Source organism: Vipera berus (assembly GCF_964194415.1).
Source record: "Vipera berus genome assembly, chromosome: 2".
Classification (NCBI taxonomy): domain Eukaryota; kingdom Metazoa; phylum Chordata; class Lepidosauria; order Squamata; family Viperidae; genus Vipera; species Vipera berus.
Genome location: NC_138203.1, coordinates 204,958,901 through 204,979,281, shown reverse-complemented (window position 1 = coordinate 204,979,281; position 20,381 = coordinate 204,958,901). Strand labels below are relative to the sequence as shown.

General features: G+C 38.7%; 1 protein-coding gene across 1 annotated transcript in view; it reads left to right on the top strand.

Annotated features, from left to right (window-relative positions):
- Positions 1-20,381, top strand: part of COL23A1 (collagen type XXIII alpha 1 chain) — a gene marked incomplete at its 5' end in the record, with an annotated part of 327,729 nt that overhangs the window by 177,080 nt on the left and 130,268 nt on the right. The window contains one exon of the mRNA XM_081319969.1: positions 9,446-9,490. Coding sequence (XP_081176095.1) covers positions 9,446-9,490 — 45 coding nt within the window. The remainder of the gene's footprint in view (positions 1-9,445; positions 9,491-20,381) is intronic.

Sequence of the window (20,381 nt, the reverse complement as noted above, 5' to 3'; positions counted from 1 at the left end):
ATAAAAAGGAAACATATGAATACACAGGAAAGGGTACATTTCATCAAAAATGATATTTCTTTAAAATGGCAGTTGACAAGATGAAGGACCATTAGTTGGATGAAGAAATAAAAGCCCAAATATTCTCAATCCTATATCATAAGTTCCTATATTTTAAATATATAAGAACAGTTTCTCTGATAAATCCAAATTGCATGCTCTTTCAAGATCCACTTCTGCCACAGTAGGCTGACTTCCAGTGGGAAACTCTTTTCAGGCATGCTGGACACAACAAGAGGGAAAGAAAAATATGCCTCTGCAAGGACTCATTTTCTTTAATAAATCTTTCCAATTTAATTAAATATAGTATCACCAGAACAAAGAGAAAGATCTGTTTCCTAGGCTGATTTTAGAAATTAGTTTATTCAAAATTAAAATTAACCATGGTTAATTTTGTGCAGTCTCACTGTAGTTGTGCAAATGGTTTTCAACATTTTAACTTTTTTTTAGTCATTGGATGGGAAATAAATATTTGGAGTTGATGTTTTTGAAGCTAAGTGATGAATAACTTTTATAATGGAGTTCTGGATGAGATTCCAATTCAGGAAAAAAAAAAAAACCCTTCCGCCTCCATTTCTATGTTTATTTCATTAATGATAAAAATATGAAATGACTTTAAAAGGGGAGAGATGAGGCAAAGTAAACATATAGAATCCTTGTTGAGGGACACCGTGCATTGTATAATGCAGGTGAACCTTACTGAATTTCTTTACCTCCCTGTTGTCTAAGAATTCAATTATTGATAGCACTGCATTTATCTTGCGACATTGAGATCTTCATATGGCTTATAGAACAGAGTATCAAGCTACTTTTACTTCTAAGAAACCTTTTCTAAGATTCAGTCAAAATCTGCTTTCTTGTAACTTATTATTTTGCATTGCACATTATGAAACAAGACAGAGAAGGTATTTACTTTGTATGTAACATCTTTTCACTAAGGTTGAAACACACAAGGCTGTAACCAGCAATTCCCATGTTGTCTTGCGAATGTTTCTTACCTGCCTCTCAAGACTGACCAAATATTAGGCAATTCCAAAAAATAGCGCACAAACTCATACCGTCATGATTCATTAGTTGTGGAAATTACATGGTAAACTTCTTTGCCTGACAGATAAAAAAAGATACTTAAAAGTCAGGGATAACACAAGGAAGAATATCTTCTTAAATGGAGAAAAATATGTACTGGCATTACATTGTTATTTTTTGGGTACACTGTAAAGCAAAACAATCTAACCTCTGCTCTGACTTTGCTGAAATTATTTGATATAATTTGAAATGATTTCTTATGATTTGTGTAACCAGAAAAGGAGAACTAAATTTAATTTGCTTTTAATGTACATTAAGAAGTAGGTCCATTTAGTCCAATCCAGTCCAAATTTCTATCTCATTACAGTTACCATATAACAAATGTTATTATTCTTAAAATCCTTTGAGCCATTCTATTATATACAAAAAATGTTTTTACATTTTTATCAATTCCCCCCCCCCAAAAAAAACCAGTCTAAATTCAGAGCCTACTCTTAAAAATCTCATTCCAGCTGAGAATAATTGCATTCTATAACAACAGGGAGCTTATGAATAATAACAGAAGAAAAGTTGGAATATTTCATATTGTATAAATGTTATGTGAAGGCTGGATAAGCACCATCAATTAATTGCTCTCCAGTAGCAAGAAATGTGAGGACAAGTGAAGCTCTGAAGGCATGCAGGAGCCAACCTACTTAAGAGAGGACTTGGGAAAAAGCACCTTGGGACAACCATGATTTGGATGATTGGGAATCTCCATTGAGACCTAAGAGAAGGAATTCCAAAATGAAAATCAGAAGAGGCAAATTAGGAACTGTAAGTACCTGTAACAGATGCAAGAATGGAAGAAATAAGTGCTAAATGCAACATATCTAAAAGGGATGGAGTTCTGGAACAAGTGCTTGCAATGCAAATGTTGAAGAAATACAGTAGAAGAATATGAAATTGCAGAAGGATTTGAAACAGGTAACTGGGTTAACAGAAAAAAAATCAATTGAATTTTGGAAAAGGGCTCTTTTGTTCATTGCCAACATCTGCTTCAAGCAACATAAAAGTAGACTGTAGATCTGGACATTATTAGGTGAACAACAGGGGATGATAATCATCACCATCAGAAGAAGAGGATGGAAAAGTGAAATCCAGGAAAGTTAAAAGATTCAAATTGTGGAACTATAAACTATTGACGTCATAAATACAGGCCATACTTGGAAAATTAAGAAGAATAGTAAGTTTTGATCTGGTGGATATGCAAAGAAGAGATTCAATATGCTTAACTTATATGAAAGAAAAAATAGAAATGTTGAAAGCAGAAGCACAGAGAAAATTTCAGAAAGGAAAAGATCCAAATAGCTTTCAGAACAAGCTGAGGTAGGGCTACTCAAAAGTAACCGCAGGCAAAGAAAATTAAAACTGGAAGGAATATATATATTAGAGATTGTGTATATACACACACACACACACATACTTTGCAAGCCATATTACAGAATAACAGCAATTGTAAACATTGGCAAAAGAGTTAGTTTGTGGTAGCCAAAAATCAGGAGGAGCTGGCAGCATCTATTTAGACTAACATATTTTATTAAAAGAATACGCTTCAGGGAGCTCATGCCTGTTAATAAAATGTGTTAGTCTCCAAAGGTGCTGCCAAGATTGTGATTTTAGACAGGATTATAGAAAGAGAATATATTCAGAAACTGACTGTTATAAAGGCAAAAGATCAGTTTCAAGAGACAATCGTAAGTTCAAATAAAAAAAACCACCCTATCTTTAAGTTGTCGAAGAAGCAGCTAAAGTATTATTGTGTCAGTGACGATTGCTCTGAAATAAGTTGAAAAAGATTGGGGTATGTAAAAAGAATGAGGTATGTAAAGGGAGATGCCAGTGATATGCAAATTAATATATCCTTGCATGGATTTATCAAACAAGTTGACTTGAGATCTTAGAAAGATTAGGATCATGCATTGAAAGGGGCAGTGTGGTGGCTCAGCAGTTAAGACCCTGGGCTTGTCAGCTGAAAAGCCAGTAGCCCAGGATTGAGACTAAAGCGCCACATGATGGGGTGAGCTCCCATTCTCGCCCCAGCTCCTGCCAACCTAGCAATTCAAAAACATGCAAATGCAAGTAGATAAATAGGTACCACTTCAGTGGGAAAGTAACAGCGCTCCATGATGTCATACTGGCCACATGACTGTGGAAATGTCTTTGGGACAGCAGTGGCAAATGGAGATGAGCACTGCCCACTATAGTCAGCAACAGCTAGTGGAGTAAAATCCGCAGGGTCTGTTTTATTTTTTTTTTATTGAAAGTAAAAAAAAATATGTAAGCAGGTTTCAGAAAAAGCAGAGGGACCTACGATTAGATAATTAAGTTGATGAGATAATGTAGAAAGGGTTTTAGCTTTGCCCTGTTAGTTACAGCAAGACCTTTGACTGTGTAAATTTATGCCAAAATGTGGAATGCACTAAAAGGCATGTTAGAGCAGCTGATTATTCTTCTGAGAAACTTCCACTGAACAAATAACAACTGAATTTGGAGATACAGAGTGATTCATCACAAGAAAAGGAGTAAGACAAGAATGCCTCCCTATATCTTTCTATTTATACAGTAAATATTAGTAAGAATGTCTGGATTGCAAGAAATGTCAGCTGGAATCAAAACTGGTGGTTGAAATACTGATAATTTGAGATATCCCTCATTAGAAAATAGTGGCAGAATCCATTATTTTTATAGCTGAAAGCAAAGATGATTCAGAAGAGTTCATTATGAAAGTTAAATTAATGTCAAACGCTAAGTGGCCAAGGACATCTCAACTGGCATGTTTAATGATCATACCTACTTTGGGACTTGAGATCATAAATAATTAAATTTGGATGGTTTCTTTGTTCTTTGGGAGGAAAACAAACTTGGACAAGATCATAAAGGATAGGAATATTTTTAGGACAACAAAGAATAAAATAGCTAAAATGATGATATTTCCAAGGATCATGTGTAGCTCTGAAAGATAGACATTGAGAAACAGTGAGGGGGAAAAACGTAGATGTCTTCCAATTACTATTGAGCTGGGGCACTGACAACTGTACAAATAATTAATCGGTCTATCCTGGACCAAAATAAATATCAACTCCTTCCTTGAATCCGTGATTAATAAGTAGAAATTCAGGTAGTTTCGGAGTGTAAATGACTGGAAAAAATGGTTATGTTTAACCTGAAAGAAAAATTGAAAGAAACAGAAGCTGAAGACAATAAATAAAGACTATAGGCAAAGTGAATGGACAGGGTTAAAAAAAATGGCATGGCATGGCAATGGATTATAATAGATACAGGTCAAGCTGGCAGACATTTCTTCATAAAGTTACCAAATATTCACCCTATCTATGGAGATTCTCAGTCATAAAAGGATGCTGGGAGTTCCCATGCCTGAGAAGAAAGTTCTGATCAGAAATTATGTGGAACAGAAGCTTTGTATTGTTTCTCAGGCCTTTAGGAAGGGTCTGATTTTCAGGAATATAAATGGCTCTTTCTCAGATATGTTGTAGATAATCTTGATTAAGACCTTCTGCACAGTTGATGGAAGGAATTTGCCTCTATTTCCTCTATATAATTCTATACAATTCTCCTGACTGTATAAACTGAAACTTAGAGGCTTCCAGAAGAGGAAATCACAAAGGAATCGGGCAAGGTCATGGCCAGTGTGTAGCCTCTTTTGGGAACAGAACCATGGGTAAAGATTGTGTTTGATTACAGAAGTCATTAAAGTGGGGCTTTTTCATGCTAAAATAGAGCAGGGCCCAACATGTCAACTTCTACTGTGAAGTTTCAGTCTTCAAGTAAAATAGCGTATTATTTGTATATGACATCCCTATTCCACATGGATGCAAAAATCAAGTTGAGTTTCTTTTTGAGATATAGAATAATGTCCATAACACATGTACCAAATTTAACTCTAATACCTCAGATTTCAACTGGCAAACACACTTAGCAAAGGAATGTTGAACAGGGCTGAATTCCTTTACTAATCAATTTAAGCACAGAACATGGTTCCTATGATTCAGAACAGGTTGAGTTTTGAATACAACAGTGGCTTTTTTACTCATCTCACATCTCCAACCAAGCTCAAATTATACATATACGCAGCTTCAGAAAAAAATATATTGAAACTTGTGCTATGATCTCAAATAGTCTATCCTCCACTATATCTAGGCCCTAATTAATCTTAAGAGGACAAGGGGTGGGAGGGAAGCAGCTAGCGGTTTCTTGAACCAGTTGGCAACTATAGAGTCAGTCTCTGTATTGAAAAAAGGTTTTCATATGGATTCACTTACAAAGACTTTTTTTCCCTACTTCGGCCAATTGTGTTGCAACTGGTTTCAGAAAAAGACATGTATAGTTCTTTTCCAATGCTTGATGCTCTACATATGAGAAAATAGAGCTGGTTTGAACCATAAGGGGATGTGTGAACCACTTGCATATTTTGCAACCTCCAGCATTTTAGATTTAGTCAGATGCAAAGACTTCACACAAATCTTGTAGCGATTCAACATGGTGAATAAAGAGTCTATATTGCATGCAACTGTAAATAACATTAATTATACGTTGGAGAAACTTACATCCAAATCATACAGACTGCTCTTCTGATACATTTTTTATTATCAGGACTGTGATAATGCTATTATCTGGTCCTAAGAAAAACACATGTGGTATTTCAACCACAGAGTAAAAAAAATACTCTGCTGCAATAGTGTTTCAGGACTCAGTATTTTGTATGGTTTCTTTAAAACTACTCACATTTATCTTCATCTATGCATCTCTGGAAATACACAGCTGCTTCAGCAGTTGACAAAGAAACAGTTTACAGTATGTGCCCTCCTGAATTCTGAAATATCTGTCGAAAGATTTGCACAGTCCTACTCTACGGTGGCGGTGGCTCAGTGGGTTAGGACACTGAGCTTGTCGATCAGATGGTCGGTAGTTTGGCAGGTCAAATCCCGAGTGCCGTGTAACAGAGTGAGCGCCTGTTACTCGTCCCAGCTTCTGCCAACCTAGCAGTTCGAAAGCACGTAAAAATGCAAGTAGAAAATTAGGGACCACTACGGTGGGAAGGTAACAGAGTTCCGTGCGCCTTTGGCGTCTAGTCATGCCGGCCACATGACCGCGGAGACGTCCTCGGACAAGCGCTGGCTCTTCAGCTTTGAAACAGAAATGAGCACCAGCCCCTAGAGTCGGAAACGACTAGCACGCATGTGCGGGGGAACCTTTACCTTACTCTACGGTGCAGACATAACATTTTATATCCGACCACTTGCAGCCTGGCTAAGGGTTAGGAAAGAAAGACAACAAGTGCCCTGACTTGTATGCCATGAAGGGTCTTTGATAGATTCCTAGTAATCCCCTAAACAGGATGCTTCTATCATGGAGGCTTGTGAGATTAGGAAAAATGTTCTCCCTTTTGCTCCCAGAGAAAGAAGTCCTGCTTTGCCCTTCTGGACAGAATTGCATGCAGATTATTAACAAGTGTTGTTTGTACTTCAGATGGAATCTCCATGCCTTGGGTAATAAACACACACAGGTAGAATGGAAACATTGCTCACAATTCAAATATTTCATAGACTGGGAATGTTTCATAATCCAGAACTTTCATATTATTTCCTCCGCTATTAAAGCAGTTTAACAACAATGTAGATGAGAAGACATAAACTACTACTTAAATTGTGATTTTTTTTTAAAGAAGCACACTTGTTATCTGACTTTTTGCCACTGGCCTTTACTGGCAGTTATTTTTGTTAAAAAATGCAGGGCCACCAACCTTATCTATTGACTACATGAATATACATTATTGGCAAAGTTCATGAGTTCAAATTGATATGATTTAATATTTTACTGTCATGTTTTTAAAAAAGTGTTTATACTCTGTTGCAATTTGTAAATGCATTCTACTTAGAAGTTGTAAGTCTAATCTTTTTTCTAGTCAAGTTTCACTCTGTGTGTGCCTATGGCTGTATGTGTATTTCTGCATGGTAAAAGAGTTAGATTTTGATATATCTTGTGCTTTTTAAAATAACTAATTACTCCTCTGCTCAAATTTTCAGGTTAGCCAGACCCATTTTATTTACAGTTGTAAACCATCTGATTTGTGTGATTTTATTTCTCTGCATGTGGCTAAGTTTTGTTTTACTGTTTATAAAATATGCCATAGTTTGACCACATGAGTGTTATAATTAAGTTTTGCTGTAGTTTTTATTTGATGTCTCAGATGTGGTTTGATTTTTGTTTCTAAATTGGTCAATGGTCATAATAAAGTTTACTACTATTATTACTACTGCTGCTGCTGCTGCAGCAAATGTTAGGTAGTTCTTAGGAAATAATGAGAGCCTGGATCTGAAAAAGTATATCATGTTAAGATGTTTGACAGAGAAAATAACTGCATATTAAAATGATGGTGAACAAGAGCAGTAGAATATTCTATTCACCTTCACCTTGTATTTACTAACAATGGTAAAGTGGATGCAGCCATTTCAAGATGTGTACACACTGGTAACATGTAGGTTTATTGCAAGTAATTAGTATTTGTCCAAATACAGGAGATAGGTTCAATGGTTGCTGAATATGAATTTAATACAAAACTGAGTGACCAATAATGAAGGAGGTATTTAGGCATGGTTTGGTCATATACAGTAGATGACATAAAAGAATATTGAACTGCAGAATAAACATATGAGGTCAAGAGAAGGAGAAACTGAAGAATTTGTGGCTGGATAGTGTTGTGTACTGGGTTCGTTGCGCAGGAACGAAGACGAGGCGAGTGAGTTCAGCAAAGATCATGATTTATTGCTTGCAGGATCTGAACTAAGGAACAGGGCTGCAGATGCAGCAATTTATACCCTGGCCTCTAGGCATCGGCCAATAGGTTTGAAGCAACCCATTGCCGCCCTAGAGGCAACCAATAGCGGCACTGGAGACAGGTTGTCTGAGGAGCTGGGAGCCGTTAGCCAGCTTCCCTGCTCAAACAGCCTTCCAGCATTATTACCACATGGTGTTCCCTTAACAAAGCAAGCCCAATACATTACAGATAGAATTAGTGAACTCCTTGGAGAAGTGATAAGTTTCAGGAACAAAAGACAATAGATGAAGCAGCATATACTGTAAGTGCTTTGCAAAGATAGAAAACTATTGGGAGGCAGAGAGAATAATGTTAGTGTAGAAATTATTTCCTCTTGTTTTTCTTATCCCATATTACTGTTTCATGTCAAGTGCTGGGGAAATCAGAAGACCAGGCGGTTCAAACGGTATAAAGATTTCTTGCAAGCTTAAGCTCTCAAAAAGAATATGAATTACTAATGGTCAAAGCAAATTGGTGGTATATAAGAATCAATGGAATTCAAGTGGGCTGGACTTAGATATCTTGTGAGCGTAAAGGAACTCATAACTGATGATGCATTTGACCTCTCCCTCAAACTCAGCCTGGTCATCTCCTACATTTCCCTAGCTTAGTATGTCATACCTCTTTTTGGCACTTTGTGTAATGTTGCTTATCCCAAAAGGAAACAACATGATGGCTATTTCTGTAAAGATCCTGGGTAGAAGCCTTTAGAAAACTAGTTTATATGATGCAGTGATGCCCAGCAAACTTCCTGCCATTCCTAATCCTAGTTTGGGTATAAATTAGATATACAGAATATTCAGAAAGAAGATATCTAGAGGAAGTGAATTTAAGTGAGTCAGCACTCCTGGGGGCCAGGAGGTGGGGCTGAGCCTGAACATTGATGGATGGGTTTATTTTTACCCTGGTTGCTCTTTATGTGCATTGATTCTGGATGTTGGGTGTGTGTGTGTAATTTTTGAACATTTTGAGCCCCAGTGTCATGAATGGGCAGCCCTATACACTGAAATATGTGGCTCCCTCTCCACAGAAATTAGACTAGCCCCCACGTTGACACTTTTCCATAAGGCCCTGAAAACCTGCTTCTGCCAATGGGCCTGGGGAACCCAGAGTGGGATGGAGCCCATCAGGTGGCTTGTTGATTGTGTGTTGTTGCCAGGGAGGTGAGGTTTGTTGCTTTTTGTTCTTTTACATTGGGTTTTTATTGTTTGTAAGCTGCCCAGAGTCACTGAGAGTGAGAGGGCAGCCCTGTAAATCTAAATAAATAAATAAATCTATATCCGTATTAAAGTAGCTCCGTGGTGAGATATGAGGCAAATAAATTTAACAAAGAAATGAATAAATTAGATATAGGCTTGCTATTTAAAAATAACAGAACACATGATGCCATTCTATGCCATCATGGAATCTCTTTGTCTAACCAGGTTTTAAATGGAATATTCTTTACATAAAGATGTATTAGTAAGAAATGAGTTAAATAAATCACTTTTTTTTCCTTCAAAGGTCCACCAGGAAGAAGAGGAAAGCCTGGACGACGGGGAGAACCAGGTAATTTGCTTGTACTTCTTGTGAAGTAATGTTGGGAAATTAAATTATATTCACAAAGTAAAAGGTGGGAAAAATTTCTTCTACAGGTAGTCCTCAACTTATGACAAAAATGGAGTCCAAAATTTATGTATCTATGTGAGAAATTTGTTTTGCCCCATTTTATGATTTTTCTTGCGATGTTGGTTAAGTGAATCACTGTAATTGTTAAACACAGTTGTGAAGTGAATCTGGCTTCCCCATTGGCTTTGCTTGTCAGAAGGTTGCAAAAGGGGATTATGTCATAAACATGAACCAGTTGCCAAGTGCCTGAATTTTGATCACGTGACCATGAGGAAGCTGCAACGGTCGTAAGTGTGAAAAATGGTCATGTCACATTTTTCAGTGCCGTTGTAACTTCAAACGGTCATTAAACAAACTTTTGTAAGCCAAGGACTACCTGTACTTTGTATATAAGTGTGGCTTTCTTTTTAATTCATCTGCTGATTTTTCCTTCTTGTTTTTAATGAGATAAGCCTGTAAATAGTCATGTACAATAAGGGCTGTGCTACTTCTTTCTTTCTCAGCTGTGACTTTACATCTCAAAACTTTCATTCCTGGACAGCAGTTAGTGGTAGCAAGAATAACTTCTTTTAATTGTAGATTGGTGTCATTGGATAGTGACTCACTGAGTGGCTAATTAGGAAGGAGAAGCAATCTAGGAAGAAACAAGAAAAGTGTTGATCCATTTGGGACATGGCCCCAGGTCATATTACACACACACACACACACACACACACAAACACACACTCCATGCTGACTTTTAAGAAAAGGAAGCCACACTCTAGATATTGAATGTAACATGTAGTTTAATTCTGAGACGTAAGTAAAATCTGCTCTGTTGCCCATCTAATATCTGGGCTCCTAGGATCTGATACAAACCATGAAACAGACTTCTAATTATTGTTCTCATCCCTTTCACAAAACTTAATCTGCATTGTATTAAGCCATAGTTTACTTCATCATGGTTTGTTGAATAAAGCACAGTTGTTAAGATGCACGCATTGCACGGCCATATGAAGCATGATATATCAATTACGATGACTTGTTTCTTAAAATATGCTAAGCCCAAATTAAAAGCATATTGCATTAAATTGCATGATGTGTGGAAGCAACTCGCATTTCATACAGAAAACAATAACTGTAGACCTGAATAAGCAAACTGAAGAGAAATGGAACACTGGAAGGAGAAGTGGGAAAGTGGAAATTATTCTTCTTGTATTGATCAATGACAGGTCCATATCTTTTTATATTTTCTTCATTTTGAATCGTTCTGTCAGGACCCACCTCAATCCACATCTTAGGAAATAAGAACTCTTGGATGCAAGTTTAGTCCAAAAGGAAAATGTTTACTAGGATGGAATCGATTGTGGAAATACAAGACGGAATCTAACAAAGTTGCACTTCAATCCCATATAAAGCCTTCCCATTTCAGCCCCCTCCCCTCATCCATTTGGTCAGGCTCCCATCATTTACTTATGTGTCAGGCCCTTCCGTGGGAAAGGGAACTCTCCTTGTTTTTATTGTTATTGCTTCTTCCTTTTTCAGTTGTAAATGAAGATGCGATCCAGATCTGTCACTCCCCCTCCCTCCTCCAGTTCAAACGTTTCCCTGTTGTTTGAAGATCGCCTTAAGTAACCATCCTCTCCCCCCCTCGGAGAGATGGCAGAATCCCCAGAATAAGCACAATGTTCTACCTATACATTTATGAAATGTGATATAAATGGATTCTGACACATTCCCATTTTCTGCATTATTTTTAGAATGGAATCTTTATTATTCTATCTCGTATGCCTTTTCCAGTGTAACCGTTGTCTGGATCAGATTATGGTTGTCAAATAATTCAGCAAAAATTACAAGCATCCTTCATAGAGCAAATTTTTTCCATCATTTTCATCTATCTTAATTCAACGAAGACTTCCCTGGAGCTTAGTTTCTTGGGCTTAAGAAGACACAACTAATGGCTAATGTAAAGATGGGAAATGCAGACATAGGGAGCAGAAAGGGAGACGACGTGTGTTGCTATAATAAAGAGACAAATATGCTTGGGCAGAGATAAAGAAAGAAAGGGTAAAGCTGTGATGCTAAATATCAGAGCATTGCTCCAAGGCCTCAGAAAGTTTTAATGGAAGGAAGGTGGTCCCTTTTGTTTATTTTTAAATCATTGCAACTTTTCTTATAAGAAAACACCATTAAAAATATGCAACAAAAACATTTTGCACCTCTTTCTGTCTAGACAGAAATTCATTAAAATGCAAAGAATGAAAGAAAATGTGAAAGCTTAAATAAAATGATGCTTTCTTTATAAGTGGGAGGGACAGCTAGTGAAAAGATCTGAGGATGATGTCAGACGAGCCAATGTGTAGAAGAGCTTAATTGTTTTAGCATCAGGGCTTAGGCTGGAGAAGAAGATGATGAAAACCTAAATCAAAGTATTGTCTAAGACAGGAAAGCAAGATGTGCAGTCTCAGTCCGTATACAGCCCAATGGGAAGTTGAGTGTGGTTTGCAACAGTTTTGGGTCCCCTAAATTACTCAACCTGACTACTGCCCTCCTACTGTTGCTCTGTCCACACAGGATCCATTGCATTTCCATTCATTCTCTCTATCTTGCTTCATCTGTCCTTCTTTGGCCCCAAATTTTTGTTACTGCTCTACGCTTAATAGTTCTTCACTTCCTCTTTCTGGGGGCCACCTGGCCCTCTCCACATATTTTCCCCACCTTTTGCATAGTTGGTTGTATAACTTTTTGACCATCCAAACTTTGCCGAAGCTTTCCTTGCCCATCCATACAGGATCTACAATACCTGCCCAAACCTCACCTCCCCAGTTTCTTAGTCACTCACTGGCTGAACCATTTCTTTCTATCTTTGTGTTTAGTAGAAGGGAAATAGTGATATGTTCCCGATTCATAGAATCCTCTGCTGATGAAAGAAAAAGTGCTGCTACCGCTTCTTCTTCTTTTTTTTCCCGAACAACGTTAAAAAATATATATTTTCCTAATATTAGAAAGGCCATGAAAATGTCTTAATGTGATCACTCCCTGTCAATCAAGAAAAATACTTTCTTTATTTTTAAAAATGCTGCTAATAAGTTTCTGTACTGTAACATTTTCAACTATAAATACTCAAATGAAATTATAAAAATACTATAAAGTAATATAGAGTAATACATCAATACAAGAAAAATATATTAAAATAACATATAAAGTTAAAAAGGAGAGTCATGCACTTTTCTTTTTTAATATAATTTTATTTAAAAGTTTTAAAGTTTTAAAAACAAGAGTAAAACCTTATACAAGCTAAAACAGAATAAGAAGGAAAAAAGCAAAAGGCATGAAAGAGGAAACTAAAATTTAAAAAAGGAAAAAGAAAAATGTGAAAAAAAATATAAAGACATAACTTCCAATCTTCTTTACAGCAAGTTTAAGTATAAACATAGATAAGATCTTTTTTTTCAGTTTTACACAAAAACTCTTTAAGGGTTTTTGGTCAGCAATAAATGTAAATGTTGTTTTTCTCTAATCAAACAGGTCAGTTTAACTATCTCAGAAAGTTCCATCAACTTCATCAACTATTCGCCTATTGTAGGCACAGGTAATCCCCGAGTTATGAGCTTTCACTTAACGCTCATTCGAAGTTACATGATCAGCACCCTCTAGTATTTACGAGCAAGTCCCAAAATTATGACTATTGCAGCACCACGGCAGGTGTTTGCCCTTACTGCAACATTCACCCTATTTCCCCCCAATCCTCACAACTGCTTCCCCTTCCCTTCCTACCGCACCGGACTCACTTACCTTGCAAAAATCCTCTCTGTCACAGTTTCTTTCCCTTTGAGGGAAAGGAGAGTCAGCTTCAAAATGTTTTTCGCACTGAGAATGGAAGTTTCTGGAGTCCGTGATCTCGCATGAGTGTTTGAAGTTGTGCCAAATCACGGACCTCAGAAACTTTCATTCTCTATGCAAAAGGTGCCTGTCTCCTCCTCCTGCCCCCAACTCCTTTCTGCCTGAGGGCAGGCCTGAAGCCTTCAACTGAGGGAGAAGACCAGGCTCCTCACGCCCACCTCCAGCCTGCTGAAGCTTGCCATGCTGGGGGAGAAAGTGACCCCATTGTCCCTGGAGCCTTGGAGGCCTCCTCGAAGTGGCCTGGAGCGGAGGCCAGAAGGCTTCTGCATACTTCTGGAGATTGGATCCAGGCCTCAGAGGGACCTTCCAAGCTGTTTGCACCTGGAATGGAGAAGCCCCTCCCCAATCTCTGTTCCGATGGCAGCGGCCATGTGGATCCAAAGTTGGGGGGAAGCAGGAGGCAGGCACCGCAAACACTGCAAGAATTCAGGCACCCATTCTTCTGTGAAAGAGGATCAGTGCTTGAACTCATGTGCTATTACGGCACCCAGGGGCTTTCATCGATTCTCCTGTCCCTCAAAAGTAGGAACCGCAGCAGAGAGGAAATGGATCTTTTCAAGGTAAGTGAGTCCAGCACGGCAAGAAGGGAGGGGGAAGCATGAGGTATCTTAGTGGATCAGGGAGGCCTTGAGGGCTATTCCATCACTAGGCTCCCTATGGCCTTCCCCACCCTGAGATACCTCATGTGCACTTTAAAAAGCTGTGTGCATTTTAATGAGCAAGGGAATGATCTTGTTCGAGGTACGAGATTCACTCTACAAATTTTTGAGTTACAAGTGGAATGTGCAGGTTCCAATACAGTCGTAACTCGCGGAGTACCTGTATTGCCAAATCTTTCTAAAGTCTTTGAGCTTTTCTCCATGTCCACCAAGCATGATAAAATGACCCTTTCTGTTGTTCACATTCCCAACATAAATTTGAAGTGTTTTATACATTCTAGATAACTTTTCTGGTATCACATACATACCAATGATTCCTCCATTTCAAATTTCAATAAACGTTCATGCATTTTAGCAGTCTACTGCTAAATTCTTTTATATATGTTTAATGTTTTTCATAACTGTAAACAGGACAATGTTGACAACTGTTTTCCTCGTCCATCAGTTGTTCTTTATTTTTATTTTTATTTTTTTGCATTACTCTTGACAGAATTTTAGTATCACACAGTATGTTAATAATTTGTATATCTCATCCATAAAATGTTTGTTGTGCTGAAAGCCACAAAGGTGCTTTTAAGCACAAACTGGGTTTGAATCTACACCATATTTTTAATCTGGCACATCTAACATAGTGATTTTTAAAATCTACATTAACATTGATTTTATTGTACCGCAAATGTCTATGCTACCTTCTAACTCTAAAAGTCTTCTATTTCTCAGCAATACTTATTCTGTCATTCAAAAAAAAACCCAGCAAGATGTGAAATACAATTTCAAATTAGGTAAATCCAAATGCTCCTCTTTCCTTTGTATCTTGTAACATCTTATATATAACTTATGGTTTTCCCCAGTGCAATATAAACTTAAATATATTGTTTTGCAAATGTTTAAATAGTGCCTCAGTTGTCAAAATTGGTATTTTATGAAACAAAAACATCTTTCTAGGCAAAATATTCATTTTTATTACAGAAATTCTCCTCAGCAACAATTGTAATTTCTCCAATCTTAATTCCATGTCTTAACCTAGTTAGTTTGAAATAACATAAGACAAATTTATCATAGTGATATCCAGATATTTTAATTGTTTATCTATCTGAAAACCCATTTTCTTCATCAATTCTGTTTGATTCTCTACATTCATGTTTTTTTGGATATCTTTATATTCTGATTATTAATCTTAAAACCTGCTAGGATACTAAAATCTTTACTTCCACAATTCCCTCATCTTGTCTTATATCTGTGTTCAGTATTTCAAGAACTAATACAAACAGGAGAGAAGTCAATGGGCATCCATAACTTGTCCCTTTTTGTATCTCATAGGGTTTTGTTGGACATCCATTGACAATTATTGTGCTTTCTGTGAAATGTCATGCAGTTTGCAATGTGGACCCAAATATGTCACTCAAAACCTATTGCGGTCTTCCAAACTGATAAAATTGTCTCCTGCAATCTAAAAATAAAGAGAAGGCACAAGAATCTGTAATTCAATGAAAAGTGAAATAATATAACATCTGGCTAAAGAGAAATACATTATATTGTCACAGCTGTGGGTCTGAACAGCTATGTGGTCTAATGGATGGATCAGGTAGAAGAGATCAGATATGTTAATTGCTAGCATTTTCATTTATTCTTGTGGGGTTTTTTGGCCTTTGCTGAAACACTTTCCACTAAAAACAATAAGGTGAAAAAAGGATTGGATATTATGAATGATTTTGACAAATACTATTTGAAAGCATCGGAAATTTTGCTGCATAGAATAATAATCAGAGCTCTTTCAACAACTTCAAACAATTCTGGTTCGTAGTTCAGTTATGAAAAATATATTTCCCCATTATTATCAAGATTAAATGTGAATTTGTGAATTTAACACTATTTTGTTCATTTGACTTTTGATTAAATGTATTCAGCTCTGGTTATCTACTGTGCACTATAGTGTTTATAACTGTATTTTTATGCTTTTTTGGAATGCTATCTTTCAGATCAAGTATTACATAGAAACTGTGTTTAAGACAGAACCATACACATATAATTCACATATTTTGATCTTTTGCCTGAACTACAAAATTATTGTTTATCTGCAGCATAAAAGGCTCTTTTGGAACCATATTCCAAACGCTACCAATATAGGAAAAATTATATAGAATTAATTTAATATATATTCTTTTAGAGATGAAGAAAATAAAGTATTATTTTTGGCAGAAGGCCAGCAGAGTGTATGTTTTTTCAACAGAAAGTAAGCTGAAGGACTTTCTGAAAGAGAAGAAGATATAAACATATAAATAGACAATTCAAAGGCACCCTAATTCAAAACTCAATTATAGGATTTCAGTTTCATATCAGCTTTGTATTGTTACTCTAAGAGAGTGTTTTATCTGGATTACAGCCTAACCAAAAAGCAGATTGACCTCAGGATATTAGTTATTCTGAGTATGCTCACCCAGCTGCTGAGTATTTTTTTTATCATAATTAGTATGTATGTATATTCCATCTATCTATCTATTTATCTATCTATCAACTTGATAACCTTATCACACAGGAAACCAAGGTCTTACTCTTTCACTACAGTTGATAAACGGGGGCAAATTTTTATTTGCTTTATATTGTTTGCATCCTCCCTAGAGATTCTTGTGTGGTTATAACTTCACAGCTTCCAGACAAAGGCTGAATTAGAGCCAAATATTCAGCAGTTGTTTTGCTTGGCACTATCTTTGCTCTGGCAGCTATTGAAATTATGTCAAAACTTTCTTTTTCTTTCTTTCTTTCTGACATGTTGCTTGTTCTAAACAGAACAGTTGTACATTGTTGATATGATTCTTAATAGTGCCTTGGATTTTTAGACTCCTACACTTTTTAAAAATTTCTGTTAGACAAATGACAAAAGTATTTTTGAAGATTTTACTTTGTGTTTATTCTTAAACTTAAACTTCGAAGCCACTTTGAGGTATAGGCTAACTCAGGGCTTTTTTTTGTCATAGAACGCTCAGAATGGAGTTCCGGCACCTTTTTTGGATGGAACCTTGTAGGGTAGGCAAGGCGGGTTGTATGACATGTGTGAGTTCCGGCACCTTTTTCTTTTACAAAAAAAGCACTGGGCTAACTAAATAAAAAAGTGACAGAATAGTTACGAGAGAAAAACAGCCTTAATTTTTTTAGTATAAAGCAATTTGTATCTATCAAATAATTTTGCATTCTCAAAGAAATATTACCTCCCCTCTTCCCTTACACATCCCCAAATCTTCTCCTCTGAGGTTAGGAGAGGTAAGAATTTCTTTTAACATGAAAAGAATGACCAGCTCTTGGTCTTAGCACAGCTGCTTTCAGAGATAGAAAGAGGTAATTGTAATGTATTGGGGGTTTTGCTTGTACTGATTCACAAGTCTGACCCGGTGCAGATCCCAGCGAGCTCCATGGTTCTCCGCGGAGCTCCGGGAGATGAAGCATCGGAAACGGAGCCTAGAGAGCTGCTGGAGGTCCAGCCGATCTGAACCCGACCGATTGCGGTTAAGAACCTACATTAGGTCTTATCTCGCTGCGATGAGGGAGGCGAGGTGTAATTACTTCTCCACCCTCATCGCGTCCGCAGATAATCGCCCGGCCGCCTTATTTAGGGTGACTCGCTCCCTTCTTACTCAGGAGGTGAGGGAGGATCCCTTGCAGGGTCGTGCCGAGGAGTTTAGTCAACATCTGTCGGATAAAATCGCTCGGATTCGGACCGGTTTGGACTCCAGCTGGGCAGAGTCTGGCGATCAGAACACGGGCGGTCCTGTCAATGTTATCTGGGAGGAGTTTGATTCTGTGACCCCTGATGAAGTGGACAGGATTATGGGGAAGCTGAGTTCCACCACATGTTTATTGGATCCGTGCCCTTCTTGGCTGGTTTATGCAGCTAGGGAGAGGACACGAGGCTGGCTCCAGGCGGTTATATCTGCTTCTTTGAGCGAGGGTTATTTCCCCACCGTCTTGAAGGAGGCGGTGGTGAGACCTCTCCTCAAGAAGCCTGCCTTGGACCCAGCTGTATTGAACAACTTTCGTCCAGTCTCCAACCTTCGCTTTCTTGCGAAGGTTGTTGAGAGTGTGGTGGCGCATCAGCTCCCTCTGGTCCTGGATGAAGCGGATTATCTGGACCCTTACCAATCGGGTTTCAGGCCCGGGCACAGCACGGAGACGGCATTGGTCGCTCTGGTGAATGATCTCTGGAGGGCTCGGGATAGGGGATATTCCTCTGTCCTAGTCCTATTAGACCTCTCGGCGGCTTTCGATACCATCGACCATGGTATCCTGCTGCGGCGTCTCAGGGGATTGGGAGTGGGAGGCACGGTTTTTCAGTGGTTCTCCTCCTATCTCCTGGGACGCTCGCAGTCGGTGTTGGCAGGGGGGCAGAGGTCGACCCCTAGGACTCTCGCTTGTGGAGTTCCTCAGGGGTCGGTCCTCTCGCCTCTCCTGTTCAACATCTATATGAAACCGCTGGGTGAGATCATTCGTGGTTTTGGAGTTGGGTATCATCAATATGCTGATGATACCCAACTTTTTATTTCGACCCCAAACCACCCCAGTGATGTCCTCGCTGTGATGTCCCGTTGCCTGGAGGCGGTTCGGGTCTGGATGGGGAGGAACAGACTTCAACTCAACCCTGACAAGACTGAGTGGCTGTACATTCCGGCTTCCCGGGACACCTGGGATGTTCCATCTCTTTCTATGGGGGGTGAGCTTTTACCCCCTGTGGATAGGGCTCGCAACTTGGGAGTCCTCCTAGATTCACGACTCACTTTGGAGGATCATATAGTGGCCGTGACTAGGGGGGCTTTTGCCCAGGTTCGCCTGGTGCGCCAGTTGCGGCCCTATCTGGACCGGGAGGCCTTATGTACGGTCACTCATGTGCTCGTGACCTCTCGCCTAGACTACTGTAATGCTCTCTACATGGGGCTTCCCTTGAAGACTACTCGGAGGCTCCAACTGGTACAGAATGCGGCCGCGAGAGTTGTCTTGGGAGTTTCCCGGTACTCCCATGTTACACCTTTGCTCCGTGAGCTGCATTGGTTACCAGTTGTCTTCCGGGTAAGGTTCAAGGTTTTGGTTATGATCTTTAAGTCCCTACATGGCATGGGTCCGCGATACCTCGAGGACCACCTGCTGCCGGCGTCGACTCCCCTCCGCCCTGTGCGTGCCCACAGAGAGGGCCTCCTCAGGGTGCCTCCGGTCAAGGAATGTCGACTGGTGGCCCCCAGGGGGAGGGCCTTCTCTGTGGGTGCTCCGGCATTATGGAACCAACTGCCGGTTGAGCTCCGGACGGCATCAGACCTCCGATCCTTCCGTCGCGGGTTGAAGACCCATTTATTTGAACTAGCGGGTCTGGCCTGATGGGGGTATATGGGTTTTTATAGGCTTGTTTTATCATTCTTGTTTTAACTTGGGCATTGATTTAATTGTTTTTTAATTTTTGTATTGTTATTTATATATGCCCTGTGAACCGCCCTGAGTCCCCTAGGGAGAAGGGCGGTATAGAAATCTCAATAAATTAAATTAAATTAAATTAAATTAAATGCTGCTTAACGGTTACTCAATGGTGTGTCTGTGTAACGGCTACGGACCAAGCCAGGCTTGTTGTCTCCAGGAATATCATTGCTAAATTTGGGGTGGGAATGGGTTACTTTAAACCTATTGGCCGTCACCTAGTGGGCAACCGTATAAGTAGCTGCACATCAGCCATTGTTTCAGTTCTGTTCTGCTTGACTCCAATAAAGCATGTTTCTGTTTGGAACCTTCCATCTTGCTTATTGCCTGCAAAGAACCAGCTACACAACAGTAATAGTCTTGCTAAAGCTGTTCCCTTCTTGAATAGTCTTGACTATGTAAACTCTTGCCCATATTAATGTCCGGTTTCCTTTCAATTAGATCAATAAATAAAGATCTGCCAGATATGGTTTTGGTGGTGTGCTGATAGGTAGATTCATTTGGCATCAGCCTGTAGATCTCTACTGAATCTCCTGTAAAGATCACCGTGTAACTAAGAGAAAGAAGCAACAAAGAAGAATCAAAGAAAGATAAAATTGTAGCTACAGTATTTTGTTGGTTTTTTTTTTTTGGTAGCAGGCATTATACTTTTCCAAGGCTAGGTTCTATATTGAATTTGGATTTTTATACACTTAAAATAGGGTGCATACCTAAGTAGGAATGGAGGAGTAGTGGGGGAAAAGTACCTCTGCAATTCTCATACTCGGTCTGAATGCTTTCCTATTCCATATGGACAAGCAACCCTTCAGAATTGTGTTACAAAAACAGCATAACAAGTA